General features: G+C 40.8%; 1 protein-coding gene across 2 annotated transcripts in view; it reads left to right on the forward strand.

Annotated features, from left to right (window-relative positions):
• Nucleotides 1–26315, forward strand: part of LPIN1 (lipin 1) — a 104398-nt gene that overhangs the window by 72763 nt on the left and 5320 nt on the right. For both annotated transcript variants that reach the window (XM_089671081.1, XM_089671083.1), the window contains 6 exons: nt 614–755; nt 8822–8970; nt 11567–11653; nt 14094–14246; nt 16603–16717; nt 19156–19259. In XM_089671081.1, coding sequence (XP_089527207.1) covers nt 614–755; nt 8822–8970; nt 11567–11653; nt 14094–14246; nt 16603–16717; nt 19156–19259 — 750 coding nt within the window. The remainder of the gene's footprint in view (nt 1–613; nt 756–8821; nt 8971–11566; nt 11654–14093; nt 14247–16602; nt 16718–19155; nt 19260–26315) is intronic.

A 26315-nucleotide genomic window follows, 5' to 3' on the forward strand; every position in this document is an offset into this window, starting at 1 on the left:
AATACAGAGTTCACTATCAAGGATTCAGCACGTTTGCACTTTATTTGCACATACTGGGACTGCACTAAAAGTTTTTTATAGATGTGTATTGGTTATTATGAATATTAATATAATTAACTGTTCTGTGTCTCACACCATTTATGTGCGGTCTATATGGTATATTTCATACCTAGACCGTAATCAGGTGGTATGATAGCTGGAAGGCATACACATTATTGAAGACCACTTCAGTCCGTGGGGGCCTTCTGCAATCTATTCTGGCCACTGCATTAAGCTCACTTTGAAACCCTAATGTTAATGTATGTAACATGATAAGAGCTGAGACATTGCTATTTTTACCCATGATTCCAAATCTCATCCTGCCATGTCTCTCTTAGCAGAGTGCTGAGTATTATTGGAAATGATATTCTCAATGGAAGATATGAATGAAGCATTGAGCACAAATATCTCATTGATACTTTAACATGCAGGTTTTCCATCTCCTCCCTGGAGACTTGTGTTTCAAAAGACAATCAATTAATGCACTCAGCCATTCATAGCAAATGTATCTATTGAGCCGGCAGCCAAATGCATTTTTCCGGTTCATCACGTAATCTTCCTGTGTTTGTTCCAGAATAAAGGATGAGTCTTCTTCCAGCGACGACGATCACAGGGCAGCCAAGCAGAACATAGGCTCTCTGCAGTCCAGCCAGAGTCATCTTTCGTCATCGGGTATTGCGTATAAGAAGACACTGCGGTTGACCTCTGACCAGCTTGTGAGTTCCACATCTATACGTCTCTGCACAGGAGAGCATTAGAATCTAAATGGAAATAGATAGCAATGCAGTCCGAGCATCTCAGATCAGAGTGTTATCTAAGGCTGGCAATACACGGATCGGTTTTTTTTTTTTGATCAACCAGCAAGCTGATATATATACGGTAATAAAAAAAAGAAATAATTCCTCCCTGCTGTGCTATTGTATTCTGACAGAATTAACTCCTCTGCTGTCAAAATACACTGATCATCGGCTACAGGCACTGATCGAATGACGTTTTTCCAACAGTCCTGTTCTAAAGAAGTCGATCATTAGACTTCTCTTGAGTGGGAACAGAAATATATGGGTCAGAAATTCGTTCAATCCCTGCTGAACCGTCCAAATGTTGATACCTTTATGGCCAGCTTTATTCATTGCACAGAGATCAGTATATGTTAGTTTTCCTTTCATTTACAAGTTATTTACAATGGCCATTGTACTAAACATGTAAAAGTCTGCAAACATATATTCAAGCAATTAAAAAAATTGCCAAAATCAAAAGTGGATTGCAGTGAGCGCTCTTGTATAAACACAGCAGCTAGAACACCTAAGGCAACCACAATGCCTCTAAATGCAAAATATAAACATGGGTAGTATGGTGCAGCGCTAAAGAAATTAAACTGAAAACAGTAAGAAGTCAGTGTAATAATATTCGTGGTTTCCTTTAAAAGGGTGCAAACTTCCAAAGCTCTTGCGGCCTCAAATAATAGCAATGCGCACTCACCAGAAACGCATGGGTTATGCGCATGTAGGAATAATCATTCCAGATGTCAGATCCTTCAAACATCAGATGGCAGGCATCCCTCTCCCGGTGGGTCACCGAAAGCTCCAAATTGGATCCTGAGGTCCCCTTTAAGGTCAATCAGGCACTCCACACTGGTGGTGACACTCTCTCCTCTGAATGGTACAGGCACCTTCTCTGTGGGGGTAACAGCTCCACAAAGGAGCCCCAGAAAAAACAGGTGCCAGAGATAGTGTAGTATGTTTAGGAAAAATGTATTTGCTTCAGCATAAAATACAGGGTAGCATGCAGATCCAGACCCATAAAAGGTTAAAGAATAGGAAAGTAGCAATACTGACCCTAGTAAAGATGTCCGCCGAGCCTCCTCGTGGCTCCGGCGGTTCGAATGACGTCACGCTCTGCACAGCTCCTCCTTAGGCCTTTCGTGCTATAGGCACATCATCAGAGGGGAGGCTGTACAGCCTCCACCAGTGTGGAGTGCCTGATTGACCTTAAAGGGGACCTCAGGATTCAATTTGGAGCTTTCGGTGACCCACCGGGAGAGGGATGCCTGCCATCTGATGTTTGAAGGATCTGACATCTGGAATGATTATTACTACATGCGCATAACCCATGCATTTCTGGTGAGTGCGCATTGCTATTATTTGAGGCCGCAAGAGCTTTGGAAGTTTGCACCCTTTTAAAGGAAACCACGGATATTATTACACTGACTTCTTACTGTTTTCAGTTTAATTTCTTTAGCGCTGCACCATGCTACCCATGTTTATAATTAAAAAAATTGCTGCTTTAGCTAATTTACAAATGAAAGTATAACTAAAGGCAAAACTTTTTTTTTAGTTTTGGATAGAGTGGAGAGGGATTAGAACACCTGTCAGGTTTTTATTGCTGTCTGTGTCCATTAGGTAGACTCACCCTCTGTGTTTTTCCTGATTTATCACCGGAAGTGAAAGTGAAAATAAATCCCAAATTTTGGGTTGTCGCCAGAAGAGTAATATAGGGGAAATCTTCCATTTGGGACAATCGTTCTGGTGACAACCAGTTATTTCCTCACTTTGGAAGGATTTCTCCTCATTTCCAGTTTTGGATATGTGACAGGAAGTGATAGGAAATCTCCCTCATGGGACACAGATGGAAAGATAAATCTAATCTGATTCAATTAGCGAAAAATAAATCTGAGGTCATAACCCTCCCTTACTTAATCCGAAAAAAAAAAGCTTTGCTTTTAGTTCAACTTTAATTGACTCATCGCTAACCAGACCAATCCCTGTGTGCCTGTGCAGCCCCCTTGGATCACCCATGGTACTTTAAGGACAAGACCTACTCCAGCCAGCTGCGGAGTTATTACAATTCTTGATTTTTTTAACTCAGTGGGTGAATTGTCACAAATGGCTAATCACCCATGGCGGTCTTTTTTCTACAAATTTATATCTCTACAATCAGTGTTTGTGAGCTTTGCTTATGGTCTGTGCCTGTAGTGTCAGGACAGTTTTCCATTTTCACCCAAATAGATTCCCAAAACCCAGTAGTTTTTGATGGGTAATAACAGGAATGATGGCTTTACTTTGCACCCAATATAAATAAAATAGTAGTACTTAAAGTGGATCTACACTGCATCTCAGCACCACAAACCAAAAACGCTATTTGATATCATTTTAATATTCAAAACAATCTCCCCCATCCATCCATGTCTCCATGCTTTGTTTTGGTAAGAAATAATTTTCAAAACTATCCCCCTAACATTTCTGGTCATGGCCATCTTGTGTAAGGGCAGATAATTCATGTAACATTTGCTTCCTGGAAGCCATCTGCACTTAGGAATGCAGGCAGGAGGGTGTGCTTAGCTGAGAAAACTCATGCTCCCTTCCAAAACACTCCTGGGATTTATGACGTAATTTGCCTAGGCAAAAAAACAGGAAGTAACTGAAGAAATGTAAAAAAAAAAGGTTAAAACAAGTAATTATGATATACTTTTCTATCTATTTACTAATGCTAGCAGCATAAGGATTAAAAATAGTGCATGTTGATTGAGAGAGTGAAGTTCCGCTTTAAATCATTTTAGCTATACTGCGTTTCATTCCACAGTTAAATCAAGGTGTATATTAAAAGAAATCCATTTTCCTCTTGAGGATCATTTATTGGTAGAATTCACTTTCCAGGATGTGTCTTGTACTCTTATAGGTCCTACCCACAGTCCTCGTGTATTACTGGGACCACCAGTTGCATTTCTTGGGTTTGCATACAGTGCCATCTGCTGCCCAAGTCCAGTGTTACAGAAAAGCCATGAAAGATTTGCTAAGCATTATAAACAGTGTAGTGGGGTCTCACAATTGTTTCCAAGGGGGCTGTGAGACTTGTGTTTTGCTCCATAATTACATTCTGCCTAATTAATGGTAAGTACACTGTGCCCCCTTTCCTTAGCAAATCTTACTGGATTGTGTTTTTTTACCAATGCCAACAATTAGTAAGCATGAAGCAACAATATAAATACATAGACAAAGCAAAAGAAGTGATTATTCCTGACACTGTGTGTGCGAAGCAAGACAGGAATCACACTTTGACAGGAGTGTGCAGAATCTGAATATAATTGGTCTGATGTTGGATGGGAGAGCATTAGTGATATCCATTAGTCGTATTGCCATTGTGTAATTGGTGTGTCTGGAAGAAGGCTCCCGGGCCAGTAATGAGCCAAAATCAGACGAAATGTATCTCTGCGCGGGAGAGATTCAGAAGAAATGTTTGAAGTGAAAGATGAAAAAAAGAAACTAATGGCTTACAGGGGGAGTAGATGGCAGGACTGAATTATTAAACATTTATGAAGAGGCAGACACCATCCTTTGTGCATTTGCAAGCGAAACACCAAATAAATGCTCCATTTCTTTTTGTTGGTCTGCTATGTGATTTTCATGATGAATAATGCTGTTCATTAAATCTTCAGTGAAGTTGCTTACTTAGTTGGCAGCATGGTCCAATGGTAGTTTAACCACTTCAAGTCCGGACACTTTCACCCCCTTCCTGTCCAGGCCAATTTTCAGCTTTCAGCGCTATCACACTTTGAGTGACAATTGCACGGTCATGCAACACTGTACCCATGTGAATTTTTTAGCATTTTTTTGAGACAGATAAAACTTTATTTTGGTGGTATTTATTCACCACTGGGATTTTGTTTTGCTATATAAATGAAAAAGTTAAAACATTTTGAAAAAAAGTGTTTTTCTTAGAACATTTTGAAAATAATCTTTCTTTATAAACCTTGGTCAAAATGTATTCAGTAATTTTTTTTGTAACAAAAAAAAATAACCCAAATTAGTTTATAACCCAAAATTATAATTTTTCTTTTTACATTTTTATTTTTTTTATATATTTTTTTTTTTTTACATACCGTCACCCTAGCAGTACAGTGTCACCATAGTGACACTGTGCTACTTGTGGGGGGTGATGAAGATTTTTGGTTTTGTTTTTTTTACACTGATTGCTTTTACACCCGTAAAGGCTGTAAAAACAATCTTGTCTCCTTCTCTCTGGCTGCATTCTTGCAGCCATTGAGGAATACGGTGTGAGCTGTGATTGGTCACAGATTGTCACATTATACAAGGCTGTTGTGAATAGCCTTGTACCATGTGATCTCTGTGATCATTCACAGATTTCACACATAGTAAGCAATGATGTCAGAAGTGACATCTTGCTTACTACTCTTCATGTGATCACTGATTGGCAAATCAGTGATCACATGATCTTGACCTCACACAGAGGTCCCGTACAACGATCGGTGTTCCGCTGTGTCCTCTCGACACAGCAGGCAACGGATCGCGGTCCTGCGTACTCCCACGGAGCACGCATAAACAGGAAGCGGGGAGGATGTTTATAAACGGCCACCCTCCCCTGCACTGCTCCCGTCCAGCCGTATATATATATATATATATATATATATATATATATATATATATATATATGGGCCGGACGGGAAGTGGTTAAGGGTGAAGTATGTGTTGACTAAAACAAAAAAAAAAAAAAAACAAGCCTTCATCCTAACCTCTGTGCTGCTGCTTCATTGTCAAGATGGAGCTGTCCCACACACCGGCTCACATGATCACTGATCTCTCAGTTCCCAGTCTGCTCTGAGTGGAAAGCAGTGACTGTTAGTCACTGCTCTCTGTTCTGCTCCTCCATCACAGCACCAACTGAAGTGCCAGGCTGGGGAGGCCATTGGCTCCCTCTGATGTCAATCACAGCCAGTGAGTCAATGAGGAGAGAGAGGGAGAAGAGCCGAGCCGTGGCTCTGTGTGTGAATGGACACACAGAGTAGTGAGCCTGCTTGGGTGCCTCCAAAGCAAGTAGCTTGCTCTGAGGGGACTTGGCAGGAAAGTAGGGCCAGAAGTGCCAGTGGGGGACCTAAAAAGAGGACGATTAGGGCTGCTCTGTGCCAAACCACTGCACAGTTCTTCAGCTATCTGCATTAGTCAATTCTAACAAGTTTTCCTGACACCAAGAGAAAAAAAGGTGACAGTAGAGGTACCTCCAGCAGTTTGACAGCCTCAGCTCTGTTACTGTGTGTTGTGTGAAGGGGGTGTGCCCCTTCCCTCCAATCAGCTCTCAGAGCTCTTCTCATTAAGCTCTGTAGTGTGTAATTTCAGCTCTCTGCCCCTTTTTTCTGAACTCTCATACAAGCTTTATACATTCACCATTTTGAACAGATGTAGAGAAGAAATGACTGCTGGTAGACAGGTACAACTTGGGTGGGAGGATTTGTTTCCTCTCTGAGTATCACCTGAGACCAGTAATTTCTCTGGATATATATATATATACAGTTGTGTTCAAAATAATAGCAGTCAGACATCACTAACCTGATCAGTCACTGTTTTTGGTAGAAATTATATTTCTACATGGCAAATAATTTACTAGCAGGTGTAGTAGAGTAATAGAAATCCAACAGACCCAACAGTCATGACATGCATGCTGCTGATTCTGTGTAATTGAATCACTAATTGAAAGGGGCATGTTCAAAATAATAGCAGTGTGGAGTTCTATTAGTGAGGTCATTCATTCTTTGAAAAACAAGTGGCAATTATTGCCCTTATTTAAGGAAGGAAGGCAGGCAGCAAATGTTGTACATGCTGGTTACAGTGCATTTCTCTCTGAAATTCTGAGGAAAATAGGTCGTTCCAGACATTGTTTAGAAGAGCAGCGTACCTTGATTAAAAAGTTGATTGGAGAGGGGAAAACATATAAAGAAGTGCAGAAAATGATAGGCTGCTCAGCCAAAATGATTGCAAATGCTTTAAAATGGCAACCAAAACCTGAAAGATGTGGAAGAAAGCGAAAAACTACCATTCGAATGGATAGAAGAATAGCCAAAATGGCAAGGACTCAGCCAACAATCAGCTCCAGGAAGATCAAAGAAGGTCTAAAGTTACCTGTGAGTATTGTTACAATTAGAAGACACCTATGTGAAGCCAAGCTATCTGCAAGAAGCCCCCGCAAAGTCCCACTGTCGAAAAAAAGACGTGCTGAAGGGGTTACAATTTGCCAAAGAGCACATTGACTGGCCTAAAAAGAAATGGCGCAACATTTTGTGGACTGATGAAAGTAAGATTGTTCTTTTTGGGTCTAGTGGCTGGAGACAGTTTGTCAGATGACCCCCAAACACTGAATTCAAACCACAGTACACTGTGAAGACAGTGAAGCATGGTTGCGCAAGCATCATGATATGGGGATGTTTCTCATACTACGGTGTTGGGCCTATTTATCACATACCAGGGATCATGGATCAGTTTGAATACATCAGAATACTTGAAGAGGTCATGCTGCCTTATGCTGAAGAGGAAATGCCCTTGAAATGGGTGTTCCAACAAGACAACAACCCCAAACACACCAGTAAACGTGCAACATCTTGGTTCCAGACCAACAAGATTGACGTTATGGAGTGGCCAGCCCAATCCCCGGATCTTAATCCAATAGAAAACTTGTGGGATGACATCAAAAATGCAGTTTATGAGGCAAAACCAAGAAATAGAGAAGAACTGTGGAATGTAGTCCAATCATCCTGGGCTGGAATACCTGTTCACAGGTGCCAGAAGTTGGTTGACTCCATGCAACACAGATGTACAGCAGTTCTCAGAAACAGTGCTTATACAACTAAATATTAATTAAGTGATTCAAAGGAAAGCAAAATCTTCAAACATTTTTCAGTTTATATAGTGAATGTTTGAGTTTGTAAAGAAGAATGCAAACACTGCTATTTTTTTGAACAGTCTAATATTCACTTTTCTTCAATTTTTTTAGAGGAGCAACACAAATTTGATATATTTTTCTTCACGTTTTGATTTGGAATAGAATGTGTAGTGTTCCCAATGCATTTGTGTGTATGGAAATAAAAGCTATTAGAAGGATTTTGAGCTTTATTCACTTTTTTCAACACACTGCTATTATTTTGAACACAACTGTGTGTGTGTGTGTGTGTGTGTGTGTATATATGTATATATATATATATATATATATATATATATATATATATATATATATATATATATATATATATATATGGGTTTACAATCACTCTAAATTAGATCGCTGGTGCTATTTGGTATTGCAGCAAGACTATTCTAAAATACAAGGAGGTTTTATAGGAGCTGCTAAATACTTGATTGTTCATCTTAAAGCACTGGTAATATAAACAATAGTAAAACAATGGGGATGCCTAAAGGGTGCAGTGGGAGATGGGGACCATTTTATCTTCCTCTACAGAATTCCATTTTCTTTAACTTTTTTGGTGCTGGTCCTAATGCTATTATTGCACTGCCTTGGGAGGTCTGGCTTAGGTTCAGTGTTTGTATGACATAAGGAATCTGAGCATTCCCTTATCCCTGGCTCTCTCATATTTTATACAGTAGTTAAAGGACCTTCCCTTAATGTTTTCTGATATTGATATGAACAATACCTAAAGATCCTGACCTGTGTCTGCATAATTTTATGCATTGCGATTGGCTTATTAGATAATTGCATGAACAAGCAGATGTGCCGGTGTTTCTAATAAATTACTCTGTGAGTGTATAATAAAGAAAAACCTTTAGTTTTATTTAAACAGATTTCTAATTAGCTCTATCAAGTGACATATGGTAATGGTTGTATAGTTCATTATGTTTGCATTTCATTTATCTCTGGCACACTGGTTTTGCAGGAGAAACCTAGCAAATAATTTCTTCCTACTATTTGCTAAGATATTAAATACCTCCAGCTGAATAGGGGCGCCAAATGGATTTCATACTATAATTATTTTCTGTTTTTACAGAAAAGTCTGAAGCTGAAAAATGGCCCCAATGATGTTGTGTTCAGCGTTACGACTCAGTACCAGGGAACATGTCGCTGTGAGGGCACCATTTACCTGTGGAACTGGGATGATAAAATCATCATTTCCGATATTGATGGAACAATTACGAGGTGAGCTCTTTCTGGAGTTGCACAATAGTTACTGGTAAAGGCAGAGTGCGCAGAATTTGCTGCTTTCATTTTCCTTCGTTTAATTGCCTCTGTAGAAAGTTGTGCTGGGCTTCTATTCAAACCTAGACTGACAGAAAGCTTATTTTTACAATAAACGATAGAACGCTAGCAGAATATGATTGTTCATTGACCCATGCTCCTTTTCCTTCACTTTCCTTTTCTCTTATTCTCTCCCCCCTGTCCCTGTCTCTAGATTCTCTCAGCCCCTCATTTTCTTTCACCCTCCCTTCACGTCTCCTCTCTCTCCTCGTCTATTTTCCTTATTCTTTCCTATTCCTTCCTAAAGCCTGTTGGCATCCACATTTTCTCCTATTTCCTTAAGCCTGCTGGTAGCCATCTTTCCTTCTATTTCCCTAATCCTGCTGGTAGCCATCTTTTCTCTTCCTGCTATTAGCCTTTTGGAATTCCTTTTTCCTCTTGCTGACCTAGGTCTGTTGGTATTCCTCTTCCCTTTTGCTGACCTAAGTCTGGTGGTATCCCTCTTTCTCCCCTATGCCTGTTAGTATCCATATTTCTTCTTCCTGCCTTTAAACCTGTTGGCGCTTCTCTTTCCTCTTCCTGTCCTAAATCTGTTTGGTATCCATATTTCTTCTTCCTGCCTTAAGCCTGTTGGCGTTCCTCTTTCCTCTTCCTGCCCTAATCCTGTTGGCGTTCCTCTTTCCTCTTCCTACCCTAATCCTGTTAGTATTCATCTTTCCTTTTCCTGTCCTAAACCTGTTGGTATCCATATTTCTTCTTCTTGTGTTAAACCTGTTGGAGTTCCTCTTTCCTTTTCCTACCCTAATCCTGTTAGTATTCATCTTTCCTCTTCCTGCCCTAAACTTGTTGGTATCCATATGTCTTCTTCCTGCTCTTAGTCTTTTGGAATTCCTCTTTCCTCTTGCTGACCTAAGTCTATTGGTATTCCTCTTTCCTTTTTCTGCCCTATGCCTGTTGGTATCCATATTTCTTCTTCCTGCCTTTAAGCCTGTTGGCGTTCCTCTTTCCTCTTCCTGCCCTATTCCTGTTAGTATTCATCTTTCCTCTTCCTGCCCTTAAGCCTGTTGGCGTTCCTCTTTCTGCCCTAATCCTGTTAGTATTCATCTTTCCTCTTTCTGCCCTAATCCTGTTAGTATTCATCTTTCCTCTTCCTGCCCTAAACCTGTTGGTATACATTCTTCCACTTCTTGCCCGAAGGCTGTTGGTAGCCATCTTTCCCCCTCCTGTACTAAGTCTTTTGATATCTGTCTTTAGGTTTCCTGCCCTGAGCTTTTCTTTTTCTCTATGTTAACCCTTTTCTGTTGTAGTTTCCTTAGACTGACCAACAAGGTCCATTTCATGCTAATTATGTAAACAATAAGAGCATCATCTGTGCAGCACAGATATGGATCAGTCCAGAAACAGCATCTCTAAGGGGCTAATGCAACTGCTTCTGGCTGTGGGAGTTTCTCTTTATTGCACCCAGAAAGTTTACAGCTTGGATTATGGTGGACCCCCCGTATTACAATCTTATTGCCCTTATTCCTTCTTCAGTTATCTGTCTTTAAATGACCAGTATTAAGCTGGTTAAGCAGACACCCCCAGCACTGATTTCTTGAGTAGAAAACACTAGCAAGTCGGACAAGGTTTTTTTCTGACTAATTGCTTGATCTTGAGCCTCAGCTAGCGAGATCTTTTGGTGTCCTATAGACACCAGATCAGTGTTTCTCAACCATGGTCCTGCAGGCACAGGACCCAGTTTGCCCTGCATTAGCGTCATCAGTAGCCATGGTGTGGGTAGGCTGTCCTCCGGCAGCATAACAACCATTAGGGCCATGGTGCATAGCGTTGGTGTTGGTGGCTGTCTCACCCGCTCTTCGGCATTGTGTTACTCTGATCCAGGATAGGTTGTATGCAGGCCTCTGCCCAGCATTCAGGAGAGGACAGAAGTCCTCTTCCTTCTGCCCTTTGCCGTGCTGATGGAGCCAAAATGTAGAGCTCGGAACAGGAGACTGTGTGGTTTGAGAGGCTATGTGATGAGGGAACACTGCATATTGTGGGGTACTCTGTGATTGGGGGCCTCTGATGTATAGAGAGGTTTCTGATGAGATGGGGGACTCAGATGTGAAGGAGTGCTTCTGGTGTTCATTTCATCAAGGTGGTTGTGTGCATCATCCCAGGTTCAGGTTTCCCATCGATGAGGAACATTTATATTTTTGATTTGGGTGTCTTGAGATTTTGCATGCTTTTTTAAAGGGTGGCCCTTCTGAAAAAAGGATGAGGAACACCGCACTAGATCATCATTGATCCAACTCCAAACAGCCATACTGGAAGACTTGGTGTGTCTGTGGACATCTTTACTCACTTTCCAATTATCTCCTCATTTCTCAATCATGGCTTGCTTTTTTCCCCTCTTCCTAATATGTATACATGCTAATAATAATGTGTTTTGTTTCCATTTCATATATATGTTTCCAGGCTCAGAGCCAACAGGAAAATTATGAAAAAACTCAAATACATTTTTTCCAAATGTGTTAACTATGTGACGTAATTTGTGTCTTTTTCCTAACCTTTTCAGGTCAGATACATTGGGTCATATTTTGCCAACTTTGGGAAAAGACTGGACCCACCAGGGAATTGCTAAACTGTATCATAAAGTTAGCCAGTAAGTATTGTTTATGCTGCCTGCACATATGCCTATTGTGAGCACATTACATACCTCTAAAGCTAAAGACTACCAGGATAGAAAGCGATTGCAAATCCCCAAAAAAAGCTGCTGTCACTGGATCACCAACAGATGGGAAATTGTTCAATTGGGGCACATGTCCCATGACAGCTGTCCTAGACAGTGGAAGGAAATCTCTAAAGAAATCACCTCTGTTGTGTCTCCAGGGCAGGAAGTGAGGGAAAACTATCCCAGCAGGACACAAGGGATTTTAAACATTGTTTACTCTATTTAAAACTTATATGTCACAGAGCCGCTCCAGGCTGTGGAAGGATACCAACCATATTGTTTGGATCCACATTGCTGCCTGGTTGACAACTGGCTGTACCTGCCCCTCTCCTGCTGGCACTCCAGTGAGTGCTGGAGGGCAGAGCAGAGAGCGGTGACTGACAGTCACCGCTCTCTGCTCAGAGAGGACTGGTAACTCAGCAGTCAGTGGACATGTGATCGCTCCGTTCTTGGGCTTAGAATCGGTTTGGGACAGTTGCAGTATAGAAGGGAGTATGTATGTTTTTTTATTTTTTAAACCCTAAACTTCTCCTTTTTAATATGACCTACTGCCTCTAAAGAAACACAATGGAAAGCATGTCAAATCCTCTGAACCACAGTATACACTGCTTAAATAAAGTCAATAGGATTTTGCTGACCTGCATTTGAGATGTGCTCCAAACACATGTCCAATGCAGGAAAACAAATCCTGTGAACATGAACTCATAGGACGTTAGACTGTATGCTCCTTCAGGGCAGGCACTGATATGAATAGCTTCTTTAGTCTGTAAAGCACTGTGATACAGTGGGTATAGAACAGATTCACTCCCTTTAAAACAATCACATTTTGTTTGATTAGCTACACCTAATTGAGTTTGCAAGTCATTTTTAGGAGAGGGATGATCCTTTTTCCAATTCAGTGATTCTGTTTTAAATTTTTTTTCTGACATTGGTGTTATATCTTTTACTTGGATGTAATAAGTTGCACTGAGTAAATACAGCTGGATACAACAAAAACTGTGTCTGACTTCATTTCAGGCTGCAAAGCAACAAAATGTGATTATTTATAACGGGGTGGGGGGTGATTATTTTCTATATGCACACTATACCAGTGCGCTGTACAAATTAAAAAAAAAATAGGCTACAAGAGAATTTAAAATTTTTGGCTAGTTGCCTATTGCTTCTATAAATGTGTGTGCATGTAGGATATAGGTTCATATAATTTCTTGTATGGTTCAGGAGAGCAATGTTGGCTGAGGACTGGTAGAAACAAGTACTTGATGCTTTAGGATCAATAAAGAAAGTATGCTCCTGAATGGGTTAACTTAGTGTTTTTATAATAGCTGAAGTGTTAATTTTATGCATTCTAAGCTATGGGTTTGGGTTAGGGTTTAGTGCAGGGGCTCCAAACTGGTCCGCGGACCGAATGTGACCCTTTGCTTGCCTTTATCCGGCCCTTAGGGAACTCTTTTTTCCACTGAAGTGAGGCATTATTCCTGTCACTGACCCAATGAAGGGACATTATTTCTTCCACTGACACTAGAGATGGGGAACTAATTTTTCCACTGACACCAATTATGGGACACTATTCCTCCCACTGACACCAACATTGGGGCACTATACCTCCCAATGACACCAACATTGGGGCACTATACCACCCACTGGCACCAACGACAGGGCACTATACCTCCCAATGACACCAACGATGGGGCACTATACCTCCCAATGACACCAACGATGGGGCACTATACCTCCCAATGACACCAACGATGGGGCACTATACCACCCACTGACACCAACGATGGGGCACTATACCTCCCAATGACACCAACGATGGGGCACTATACCTCCCAATGACACCAACGATGGGGCACTATACCTCCCAATGACACCAATGATGGGGCACTATACCACCCACTGACACCAACGATGGGGCACTATGCCTCCCAATGACACCAACAATGGGACACTATACTTCCCACGGACACCAGCAATGGGGTACTATACTTCCCACCCGTACCGGCGATAGGGTAATTTTTTTTGCTCCCACTGACCACTAGGCAAGTTTACCATCCACCAATGCCAGAGCATTTTCTACTCCCAATGGCCACGTTCTGGGACCCCGAAAGTGTGGAAAGTAAACTGGCCCTATGTTCTAAAAGTTTGGAGACCCCTGGTTTAGTGGGTTAAATGATGTACTGTTATGTGCAGTCCCAGGAAAGGAAGAGTTAACCCAATGTTTATGGCTAAGCTTATAGACATGCAATCTATATTATACACACAAAAATCCAAATGTACCATAAGTCCACTGTATGCGTAGTACAAGTGACAACTCTTCATGTGTTCAAACCCTTTGTATATTTTGTTACTATATTTTTATTTTATTCATCAGGAATGGATATAAATTCCTATACTGTTCAGCACGGGCTATAGGAATGGCTGACATGACTCGAGGCTACCTGCACTGGGTAAATGAGCGTGGCACGGTGTTACCTCAAGGACCTGTACTCCTCAGTCCTAGCAGTTTGTTCTCTGCACTGCACAGGTAGGCAAAATATTGCTGATATTTGTCAGCAGCACATTTTTTCATCATAGTTATATGCAGTTCTTCTTTTTGTTAAATTCTCATCTTTCTCCAAAAATTTGCATGGCTGGGTGTGTGCTTTCACTGACTGGTAAAATAAGAGAGAGAAATGAGAGCTGGACTGAGTATCTTCTGTTTAGGCACTAAAGAAGGGTAGACATTCTCGTCAGAGAAAAGCTATTTTTTTCAGCAGGGGAAATGCCACCCGAAATTTGAAAAACTATGGGTATATCCTTCTTTAGTGCCATGGTTGTCTGTCCCAGGCCTAGCACCAATCTCTTTAATATCACAGAGGTTATGAATTACAATAATATATTTTTTAGCGTGGTATAGGTACATAAATATAGTGTATCACAAGGCAAATCAATCTCCAGTCTTTAAAGTGAATATAAAGGGAAAATGTTTTTTTAATAACAGGTTATACTTACCTGCTCTGTGCAATTATTTTGCACAGAGTAGTCCCAATCCTCGTCTTCTCGGGTCCTCCACCGGTGCTCCTGGCTCCTCCCCACTGCTGAGTGCCTCCAGAGCAAACCGCTTGCTATGGGGGCACTCGTGCAGGCTCATTCCCGAGCCATTGTGTGTGCCCATTGACACACAGAGCACACCTTGGTTCTGTCCCCGTTTCATTCTCACTGTCTCTGTGCCAGTGAGGAGAGAAAGAGAGAGAGCAGTGAGGCTGCATGCATGCAGGTTCAGGTAAGTATATGGGGGGCTGGGGGGAGCTGAACTCAGGCTTTTTACCTTAATGCACAGAATGTACCTTAATGGTTTGATTGTACTGTAACAACATTTATACTGTGCAGTATAGTTAAAGGGTAACTCCACTTTCGTGGAGAACAAAATGGCAAATAAAAAAAAAAATAGCATATACTTTTGCTATACAAGTCACATTGTAATTTAAAAGACAAATATGGTATTTATTTTTAATTTTTTTTAATCATACTTGCTTGTGGATGCAGCATCGGTCCCCAAGCGGCTCCAAGTGTGAGAACTCAGTGATCACATGACTGCTGATCGCTGAGTTCTCACAGCCGCTCTGGTCTTTCCCCAGCCTGGACCGGCTAAGTAACGTCAGCTGACAGTGGGCTTAAGTTAGCTGAAAATGGGTCACAAGAGTGCACAACAAACTGCATTCCTGTGATCCACAGGAGAGGTACAGCCAAAAGAGCTTTAGCTGTACTTCTCCTTTCATGTCATTAAAAAATACCTTTTCTTTTCAATTTTCTGTAAAAGGCAATGCAATATGGCAACCTAGAGGCGTTCCGTGTTTGTATACAGAACGCCCCCAGGAATGTCATTTCCTGCTTGCATGATTGGCATACTGAATTTCCAAGAAGTCTGATAACATATCAGATTTTAGGCATCCTCTGCAACAAATTTCATTTTTGGTGATTCTCCTAAAGGGTTAATCACTTCTAAAGTGATGCAGACCCTGCATTTTCCTCATTAGGACACTGCAAGTGCATCAGCTGATTAATAATGAAAAGTCACTCCCATTCAGATTCACTCTGCACATTGACATAAAACAAGCAGATTTTTCTTTAGAGCAGAAACAGGTAGGAATATGCAACAAAGTTTGTTAAAATCCCTGCAATGTACATTGATCACCCAGAGAGGATTTTTTTTTCTCAACAAAAGTGGAGTTAACTCTTTAAGTTTTTTAACTTCTGTGAATAATATCATGCAATGAATGTATGCAATTCACCTGATTTGTATCTAAGAACAAACGGAAGAATCTAAGATGTACGTTTATGTATGTTTTTGTTTTGTTGTTAAAAAAAATTACATAAAAGCAATAAAAAAGCTGATTTAAAAAAAAAATAACAGTAGACATAACTTTTTGCATTTTAACAAAGGGGTATATGCCTTTGTGCTTATGTCTTTGATACAAGGGAGATTTGACTTGCTTAATTCTTGCCATTAGGCTGTTGCTCCTATGCACAAGGCATTGGATAAGAGGCAGCTTAGAGCGTGCTTCACTACAAGATATGTAGGAGAACTGCTGCACATTTTTGACATTTTCAAATCTCACTCTAAATCTTGTTAGACTTGCAGTCACAGGTGCACAGTACCTTAGAAGGTCTCACACTGCAGATATGCGGTTATGAGGCTCAAGGCACAGGAAGTGTCAGTGTCCTTGCTGGTCTCCTTTCGTATGTAAAGAATTTTGTATGGAAAGAATATTTAGACTCCTTTAGGTCAGTGAAATCATTGTTTAACGTTTTCTAGTTTTAACATTCTTCTCTTTTTTGTACTTTTGATCCTGACTTTTTGTCAAGCTAATCACAGTTCTTATGTCATTTTTTTTTTTCAGAGAAGTCATAGAAAAGAAGCCAGAAAAATTCAAGATCGAGTGTCTGACAGATATAAAAAATCTCTTTCTCCCCAATACAGAGCCCTTCTATGCTGCTTTTGGGAACCGACCTACTGTAAGTAATTTTCCTAGATCTGTGATACAGCCATATTACAATCCAAATATAACAGCTTCACAGCTATAAAAAATGATGTTAAAGGAGAAGTAGGGCCACAGCTGTTTTGGCCCTACTTCTCTTATGGATCACAGGAATGATTCATAATGCACTCCTGTGACCCTTTCTCAGCTGCTGTCGGCTGACGCCACTCAACCGGTCGAAGCGCTGGATCAATTCCGACTTTAGGATCCACCCAGCAGCCTGGACTGGCAGCTGGCTCAGCCCCTCAGAAAGTCACTGGGAGACTGAGCCAGACCCTTTCACCTCTTGCACAGCTCAGTGCTCCAGTGAGCTCTGGAGGGGCAGAACAGAGAGGCAGAACTGACAGTTACTGCTCTCTGCTCAGAAAGGAGGGGAGAACTGAGTGATCAGCAGTGTTTGATCGCTCAGTTCTCAGTGTAGAGGCAGCGGGGGACGGATGCAGCATCGGATCAATGCTGCATCCACTTAGGTGATTTTCATTTTTTTTTGGAAGGGGGGGGGGGGGTGTCTACTCTTTTAAAGAAACACTATTGTGAAAATAATTGTTTTCTGATTGCTACATTTAGTTAGCACCTGTAAAGAGTATTTGGTGTATTAATATAATTTTTTTATTTTACTCTCTGTATTTACATGTGCATATACTGTATTTGCAGTTCTTATATCACTATTCCTATCTTTTCTACTTTCTTAAATCAGTCAGATATGTTCACTGCTTGAACCCAAAGGCCTGACCTTTTTGTCACCATTTGAGATTACCACACGGCTTCTATCTATATGACCCTGCAGAGTCCTCTCTATAGGGATCATTTCATCTCTGTAGGGCTCCTTTCCCCAAACAATCTTCTCTGTATAGATCTTTTCCCCAAGTAATAATCTCTAAAATGTTCCTTTCTCTGAGCAGTCACCTTTGAAGGGGTATGACTCCAAGCAGTCATCTCTATAGGGTTCCTTTTCCCCTAGCAGCCATCTCTTTAGATTTCCTTTCATTAAGCAATCATCTTCATGGGGTTCCTTTCCCTAAACAATCATTTTTATAGGGTTCCTTTTCCCAAGTAGTCTTCTCTATAGGGTTGTTTTCCCCAAGCAGTTATCTCTATATGGTTCCTTTTCCCCAAGCAGCCATTTGTCTAGGGCTCCTTTCTCCAATAACTCATCTCTATAGATTTCCTTTCTCCAAACTATCATTTTTATGGGGTTCCTTTCTCCAAGTAATCATATTTCTTGAGTTCCTTTGCTCAAAAAATTATCTCATAGGGTTCCTTTTCCCAGGCAGTCATCTCTATAGGGTTCCTTTCCTCAAGCAGTCATCTCAATAAGGTTTCTTTTCTTCAAGCATTAGAGTGGTCAGAAAATTGCACAGAAGGGAGTATCTTTTTGAATGCTTTCCTTGAAACTTGAGCTCTTAACAAAAAATGTGATTCAAGAGCCCAGCAGCAAGGACTGAGATGACTAAGCCACCAATATTTGCCAGGCTGCTGGTTTAGGTTCCTCACCGTCTCCTCTCCTGCACAGGGCTTGCCAGACTTATTTTGCCAAACATCAAATTGTACCATAGTTCAGACATTTCTTCTATGGAAAGGACATTCTCCAGCAGTTATCCAGGACTGCTATCTAGCAAGTGGTCCACTGCACCTTAGAACAACCTAGATAGATAAACTTCAAAACTGGTTTGCCTATTGGAGCTTAGTTGATTTGTTTCAAATCACCCCTCCAGCCCTGACTGGTGAATTGCTAGAGGCAAGGAGACCTTTAGTACATGCTAGAGCATTTCCCAAAACACATATTTGGCAGTTACGTATACAAAAGACCCTTATTTGAAGGACTGGCCAGCTTTACACTAATCCTTTCATTGTTACTTGTTAACCTTAATACTGAATAAAAGAAAAATAGAAAAGTCTATTGTATTTTATTATCTTTTTGATGGGGAGCACAGCCATCTCATGAAGCTTGTTCCATGTAAAGAAATAAAGGAGTGTTTCTTAGGTGAAGGCATGAGTCGATGAGCTTATTAATATTTTATATATCTGTACCAAGCAGAAAGTGTTGTGACATCCCCACAGTGTATTGCTCCCTGCGGTAACAAGATCCCAGCTCTGGCAGGATTAGACTCGCTCCACGGGATAAAGATTAAACTGTTTGTATTAATCCAATAAGACTCGTCTGTGAATTTACGACATTGTCCACGTAAAATCAAAGCACTTGGACACACTTAAAGAAAATTTATTGAATAATACATGGATCTGTTTTTATGGGGCTTTTCCACATTCCCTTATTTTATCGGGTTCTGTAGAGGACTCCATTTTATGACATCATAAATCAATTGGCATGTTGTAAACTCTGAGCAACTGACGCAGTTATCGCTGCATTAAACTGTCCGTTTCATAAACTAATATGTGGTTGTATGATTTATGCAGGATGTTTATTCGTATAAGCAAGTGGGAGTTTCTTTGAACAGAATATTTACGGTGAATCCCAAAGGAGAGCTCATCCAAGAGCATGCGAAGACCAACATCTCCTCGTAAGTACCTCCTTTTATCCCAGGGCTGCAAGAATCAAAAATCTTATCTTAAAAACACAGCAGGCATTGATGTCCAACAAATGAAACACAGACAGGGCTGTGTAATAAGGAAGCGTGAAGTATAATAATGATGTGTAATATGAATTCTGCTTGGCTGCAGTGGGTTACTGCACTTTGCATTTAGCACTTTGGCATAAGTATGATTGCTTAGCATTTACTTGAAATCTGAAACAGGTGATGCAGTAGTTTATTATTGTGAGGCAATCGTATAACTTTTTAAAGCTGAACTTGAGGCAGATATAAAAATCACAAACTATACATATGATGTTGCACAATCCAAATAAAAAACAAAATGTTCCGCCTTCAAATGATATCACAGGTGTCCTGAAAAGTCCTCCACCAATGTGCCATCATCTTTATGCTTTCTCTCAACGTCCTAAAAATCCCATCCAGGTGTTACATGCATCCACCCTGTGCTCATATCATACTCTCACCTTTTTTTTTTTTTTTTTTTTTTTTTTTTACCCCAATGATATATTAAGGTCATAGCACACTTTTCGCCCCACCATGGGCTATTAGGCATCTGGCTTTTATTCTCCACCAGCAATTCTCCACTCTCTCGTAGATACAATATGCATGCAAAAAAACAAAATGGGACCAAAATAGTGCTTTCTGTATAATCCTTTTTTATTAAAACTCCCAAATGAATAAACTCATATTAAAAAACAGCCCAAAGTATTATGTTAACAGCAAAAAAACGACATGGGTTATGGCCAGTGCGTCCACATATCTAAAGCAATGTATAGCTCACCAGTGTGGCTCCTGCTCCTATACGCGTTATGCTTCTAATAAGAGCTTCTTCGGTAGCACCAGAATACAAAATCACCTTTTAAAAGACCCTTCATCTGTACCATTAACAGAGACGTATCGGCTTCCTTAAAGCCCACCCCTGAACCAGTTCTGATCGTCTTTACAGCATTCCCCAGTGCTTCTTCTGTTGCAGCTGCTGCAAATACCCAGTGCGCTTGGGTCTTTTGGCCAGTTGCTATGTATGAACATTGTGATTTGATGAAAGGTTAGCATCATCATTCCTTGTAAGTTCCAACACCAGTAAGCACCTGGTATTTCGAAACATGAGCGGGAAAGGAGACAGGGTCTTTTCATTTGTGGTTGTACATAGCATTCCAAACCATTTCAAAAATTTTTTTTTACAAATAGCTTGTCTAAGTAATTGACTTTCTCTTGATATCAGCCCTTGTCATTTCCTTGACACCGAAGCACTCAAGCTGTGAGAGGGAAGGGCAGCACTAGGAGCCAATCAGCCTCTGCTGCATGTACATGTGCTTGGAGTAGAGCTGGTGGCTCATCAATGTGTTCCTGCTTTTTCTGTCAACAGGCAGTGGACAGAGAGATGATACCACTGTTCTCCATCAAGACATGGTTGTCCCATGACTGCCACTTTGAGGGCATATATGACAAGCCATAGATGAGTCAGTCTTCTTGCCTGTAACCATGGGTTGCAGGAAAGAAAATTGCTAGATTTCCCATCAATGCAGTGAGTGTTGATGGGGGAATTCCTCCTGTAGTGCTAGTGTGTTCTGTCGACAGGGAGAATTCCTGCCCAGCAGAACACCGTGATTGCTGCTAGCGACTATAGCCGCTTGCAACTAATCATGTGTAAAAAATCTGACAGGCTTGTTGTACCAAAGTCAATCGATGGACCAACTTGGGTACAACCAGCCTGTCCCTAGATGGATGGAATCTCAGCCAGGCCCTGCTGAACCGGCCGATATTCGGTCCATCTATGGCTTAAAACATTTGTGTATTTTGCAAGGTGCCTGGAGTTCAGTTTTGAATTCCTTCTGCAATATTCAAGTGAATAAAAGGGGCAAATCGTGATTTGGGACAACTTTTTTTTTTGTTTAAAATTCCAGGTAAATGGCAGAAAGTGGCATAGATTTGGGAGATCTTAATCCTGCATGGTCCTGGACATTGCAAATAGTTGTTTAGTATTACTTAGAATGTCCAGGTTCATAGTTTTTTTTTTTTTTTTTTAATCCAGTCCCTGACAGATTCTGCATAAACAACGGTGGCTCATCTAAATTTTTTAAAAACAGGGAAGCGCCTATTAGATATCTATGACATAATGGATATCTGTTACTAAAAAGCATGTGTGTGTATATATAAATGCAACAATTCATACATGCATGCATCATAAATGAATAAGTATGTGAAAAAAATGGTAACTGGTCAACTGCTGTGCAAGTGCTCTTTCTTCAGTGACAGAATCATAAAAAACAGTGCTGAAAGTGCAGTACCACATACCTACCAACCAGAAATCATATTTAATTTTTTTTGACAGCTCTAAAATGATAAAGGGGGAAAGCAGCTTACTGTGGATAATTGTGCAGAGTGCTATGCTTACATTATTAAAGGAGAGTTTCAAAGAGAAGTTGTACGTCTGTGTGGAGAATGAAGGTAGTCAGGGCCAATAATGTGGATGTAGTTCTCAAACCCAACTCTGTGATCCATCAAAATGTGCCATGCTGAGTGTTGCTTCCACCAGGACCTTGTGTGGTTTCTCATCTGCACTCCTACCCAGGCGGTTCTCCCCTATAGATCTCTATGGGGAATCTCCTACTAGACTCACATCAGTGATAATAAGGACTTGTGTACATGCTTATTGGAATGGCTTTTTATCCATATAAGTGAACACAAAAGTAACATAAAAAACTCAGAAGCACCTGAAAGCATAATGCATTTTGTGTCATCTTTTAGTCTGATGCCCTTGTGCATGAACCTGAAGGTTTTATACATATGGGCTTCAGTGTGTGTACAACATGATTTTGCAAAATATTTTCAAAGATTTCAGCTAGCTTTGCTGAAACCCATTTCAAATCAATGAGGTGCTGTGCCTGTGCAAACGTGGATGCTGGGATACTGGCATAGTTTGAACCTAGCTGCACCGCGTATTTAAAAACAAAATGAGAAAAAAATAAAAGAATTTAGATTTGTTGAAAGTTTTCTTTAAAAAAACCCAAACTGTTATATAGTAAATGCATCTTTGTATAGTCTAGGTTTGGTCTAGGCTAAAATGATTTCTGATTATAAAAGGGTTAAAATCTATAAACCTACAATATAAATATATAATAATAGTATGATTATTAATACCATTATTACAATTATAATCACTGTCATAAAATTACTATGTTATATAAAGCCAAGATTATTATTTTTCTTTTTTACATTTTGGATAGAACGGGGAGGATTAGAACTCCTTTCACATTCTTACTGCTGTGTCCCCATTATAAAGATCCATTCTTTGTCTTGGGGACCATTGCCACTGCACCAGGACTAAAGAGGAAACATTTAAATTTTGAGTTCACACCAGAAAAGGAATAGAGGAGAAATCTTTAGTGAGAACACAAGTTCTGTTAGCAACTGACCAAGAGAGAAATTCTCTTGCTTCCTATTGTATCCTCAGAACAGCAAGTGAAGGGAAATTTCTCCAATGGGACACAGATGACAGAACAAATCTGTCAGCTGTTAAAGCTTACTTTTTCCAAAATACTTTATAAACACCAGTAGGCCAATACCATTATGACCACCTGTCATAACATTGAGTAGGTTTCCCTTTTTTTCTCCACAAAACAGCCCTCACCCTTCAAAGCATGGACTTCACTAGATCTCTGAAGGTGTGTTGTGGTATCTGACATGTATCACATCCTTAAAGTGCTGTAAATTGTGAGGTGGGACCTCCATGAATTGGACTTTTTTCCAGCACATCCTACAGATGCTTGATTGGACTTAGATCTGGAGAATTTGGAGGTCAAGTGACACAAGTCAGCACTTCAAAGACACCTTCTATCATTGTTCAGTGGTCCAGCTCTGATGCTCATGTGCCCGTTGTGGCCACTTTTAGCTGTGGACACAGGTCAGAAAGGGCACCCTGACTTCTCTGCTGCTACACAGCCCCACACACAACAAACTGCAATGCATTGTGTGTTTTGATACCTTTCCATCAGAATCAGCATTAACTTTTCAGCAATTGAGCTACAGTAGCTTTTCTTTTGGATGGGACTATATGATCCAGCCTTCGCTCCCCACATGTACCACCCATGACCCTGTTGCCGGTTTTCCTTTCTTGGACCATTTTTGGTAGGTCCTGACCACTGCAGATTGGGAACATCCCACTGAGAGCTACAGTTCTGGAGTTGCACTGACCCATTTGTCTAACCATTACATTTCAGCCCTTGTCAAAGTCACTCAAATCCTTAGGCTAGCCCATTTTTTCTGCTTTCAACACATCAACGTCAGGGACAACATGTTCAATTCTTGCCTAATATATTCCACCTGCTTTTAGATGCCATTGTTACTAGATATTCAGTGTTGTTCGCTTTACCTGTCAGTGGTTACAAAGCTATGCATGATTAGTGTATGCTGTATGTATGTTTTGTTTTATTAGATTTAAAGGTTATAGCTGATTGGTGTATTCCCTTTAACTACTAGCCTACAGGGCACTGATACCCCCTTCCTGCCCAGGCCAATTTTCAGCTTTCAGTGCTGTCACACTTTTAATGACAATTGCGCGGTCATGCAACACTATACCCATATGAAATTTGTATCATTTTTTTTAGACCAATAGAGCTTTCTTTTGGTGGTATTCAATCACCTCTGGGTTTTTTTATTTTTTGCTAAACAAACCAAAAACCACTGAAAATTTTGGATAAAAAAAGTTTTTTCTTAGTTTTTGTTATAAAATTTTGTAAATAAGTGATTTTTTTTCCTTCACTGATGTGCGCTAATGAGGCTGCAGTGATGGGCACTGATAGGCTGCACTGATGGAAACTGATAGGTGGCACTGATGGGCATTGACAGGCATCACTGAAGGGCACTGAAAGGCAACACTCATATATGGCACTGTTAGGCGGCACCGACTGGCACTGTTAGGCGGCACCGACTGGCACTGTTAGGCGGCACCGACTGGCACTGATAGGTGGCACTGGCTAGCACTGATTGGCGGCACTGATAGGTAGCACTGGCTGGCATTGATAGGTGGCACTGATGGGTGACACTGAAAGGCAGCTCAGATGGGCACTGATATGTGGCATTTATGTGCACTGGTAGGCACTGATATGTGGCATTGATGAGCACTGACAGCTGGCACTGATGGACACTGACAGGTGGCACTGCTGGGGCTACACAGATCATCAGGACACACTGATCATCAGTGCCCTGATTATCAGTGCACATGTCCCCTCTGAGGAATGCCAATTACTGGCTCTCCTCTCCAGCTGTCAGCGTGACAACTCGTGAGGAGAGAAATGCTGATAACCGGCATTTCCCTGTTTACATGTGATCAGCTGTGATTGGACACAGCTGATCACATGACTGAGCCGACATCTTCGGCTCTTTCAGTTGATCGTTGATCCGCCGCGCTGCAAGCTCTCGGAGCTGCGCATGCGCGGTTAGAATGGGAGGATGTCATCTTACGTCCTCCCAGAACAAGAGAACCGTCTTGCGCCCATCATTTCCTTATATGGCGGTCAGGAGGTGGTTAAACATAAAATAAGTCATTACTGGCTATTGCCAATTAATGGTTTAACCCTTTCGCTGCCAGGTTCATATGTATTATGGACCTTACAGCAGGGAGTTTTATAAACAATCTGGTGGCTGCAGCCACTGGAATTCTGTCTAAAACGGACAGGCAGACTCCTGCCTGTCAGGTGGAAGCAGTTGGGCGGCTGTACTGCTACTCGATTGCTCCCACACAACCTGGTATCGGAGTTCACAAGTCCGCTCTCCTCCCCTTCTTCCTGTGACCTGGAAAGCAACGTGTGTGATGTCACTTCCAGGTTACCCCTGTCACTTTCATGGCTACCACAGCCAAGAAGCAATGTATTGCAATACGATCTGCATTGCAATACATTGAGTGGAGCCAAAAAGAGACATGCAGGGTCTCATTAAAAACAACCTGTCACCAAAAATCTTCACACAAGGGACTGTTTGTCCCCTATGTGCTGAAAAAAAAAAAGTTAAGCAAGAAAAAAAAAACGTGCCTACGCATGAAGACATCAATTGCGATATCCATGTTACATAACCCCACACACGCCAGAGTGAGAGCAATAATTCTACCACCAGACCTGTGTAATCTTCAGGCCCGAAATTAATTTTTAAACGTATGCAAAAAAAAAACCAGCGAAAGGGTTAAAAGCAATATATTTTTTTTCCCAGTAGTTAGCAGCATTAGAACATATTTGATGCTCCCGTTTTGCTTTGATTGCTGAAGACAAATAGATATGCAGATACCTGTGTTGGCTAAATTAGAAATTTGAATCAGAGTAGATGTAGAAAGAGGTCAATTACATAAAATGGGGTCAATAATAAGTATATGTTACTAATATTTGGTACAAAGAATTTTACTGTTCTCATAATGTCAGATTTAGCACATTTTCCCAGAACAATATACTGAGGCATCCTATAATTAACAGAAGCAAGGAACATTATTATCAGCAGGATTGTACACAGCTTAATAACAAGGGGGGAGATAATTACTGAGGAAAAGATACATTATAAAGTGTGAATCTAATTAATCACACATGTGCTAATGAAATTTCAGCTATTTTTACATCCAACTGATGAATGAAACCCAGCTCACTATTTTGACAGGTGATTAAATAAGTCGCTCAAAACACATTTGATCTCTTTTGTCTGTAAAAGAAGAAAAAAAAGCTTTGAGGCAGACATAAACTCCACAAATAGCTTACCTCTGCTTCCACAATGTGAGGTCCTTGCTGGTGCCATCTTCTTCCCGGTCCTTCTGGGTGCCGAGTATTTGACCACTTTATTGGATGAGCAGTTCAGTTGCATTTTTGCTGTCTCACCGAAAGGCTAATAAGGTGGATTATTGGATATTGCACAAATGCTTAAGGCTAGTTTCACATATGTGCGTTTTCTGTGTGCTGTGTTTGTGCGGGCACAGCAGCCCATTCATTTTTAGCTGCGGGAGATGTAAGAGAAAAGTACACCTTTTTCAAATCATAGCTGCAGGGAAAT

This window comes from Staurois parvus, unplaced genomic scaffold (assembly GCF_062004578.1).
Source record: "Staurois parvus isolate SC_StPar_1 unplaced genomic scaffold, SC_StPar_1.0 ptg000098l, whole genome shotgun sequence".
Classification (NCBI taxonomy): Eukaryota; Metazoa; Chordata; class Amphibia; order Anura; family Ranidae; genus Staurois; species Staurois parvus.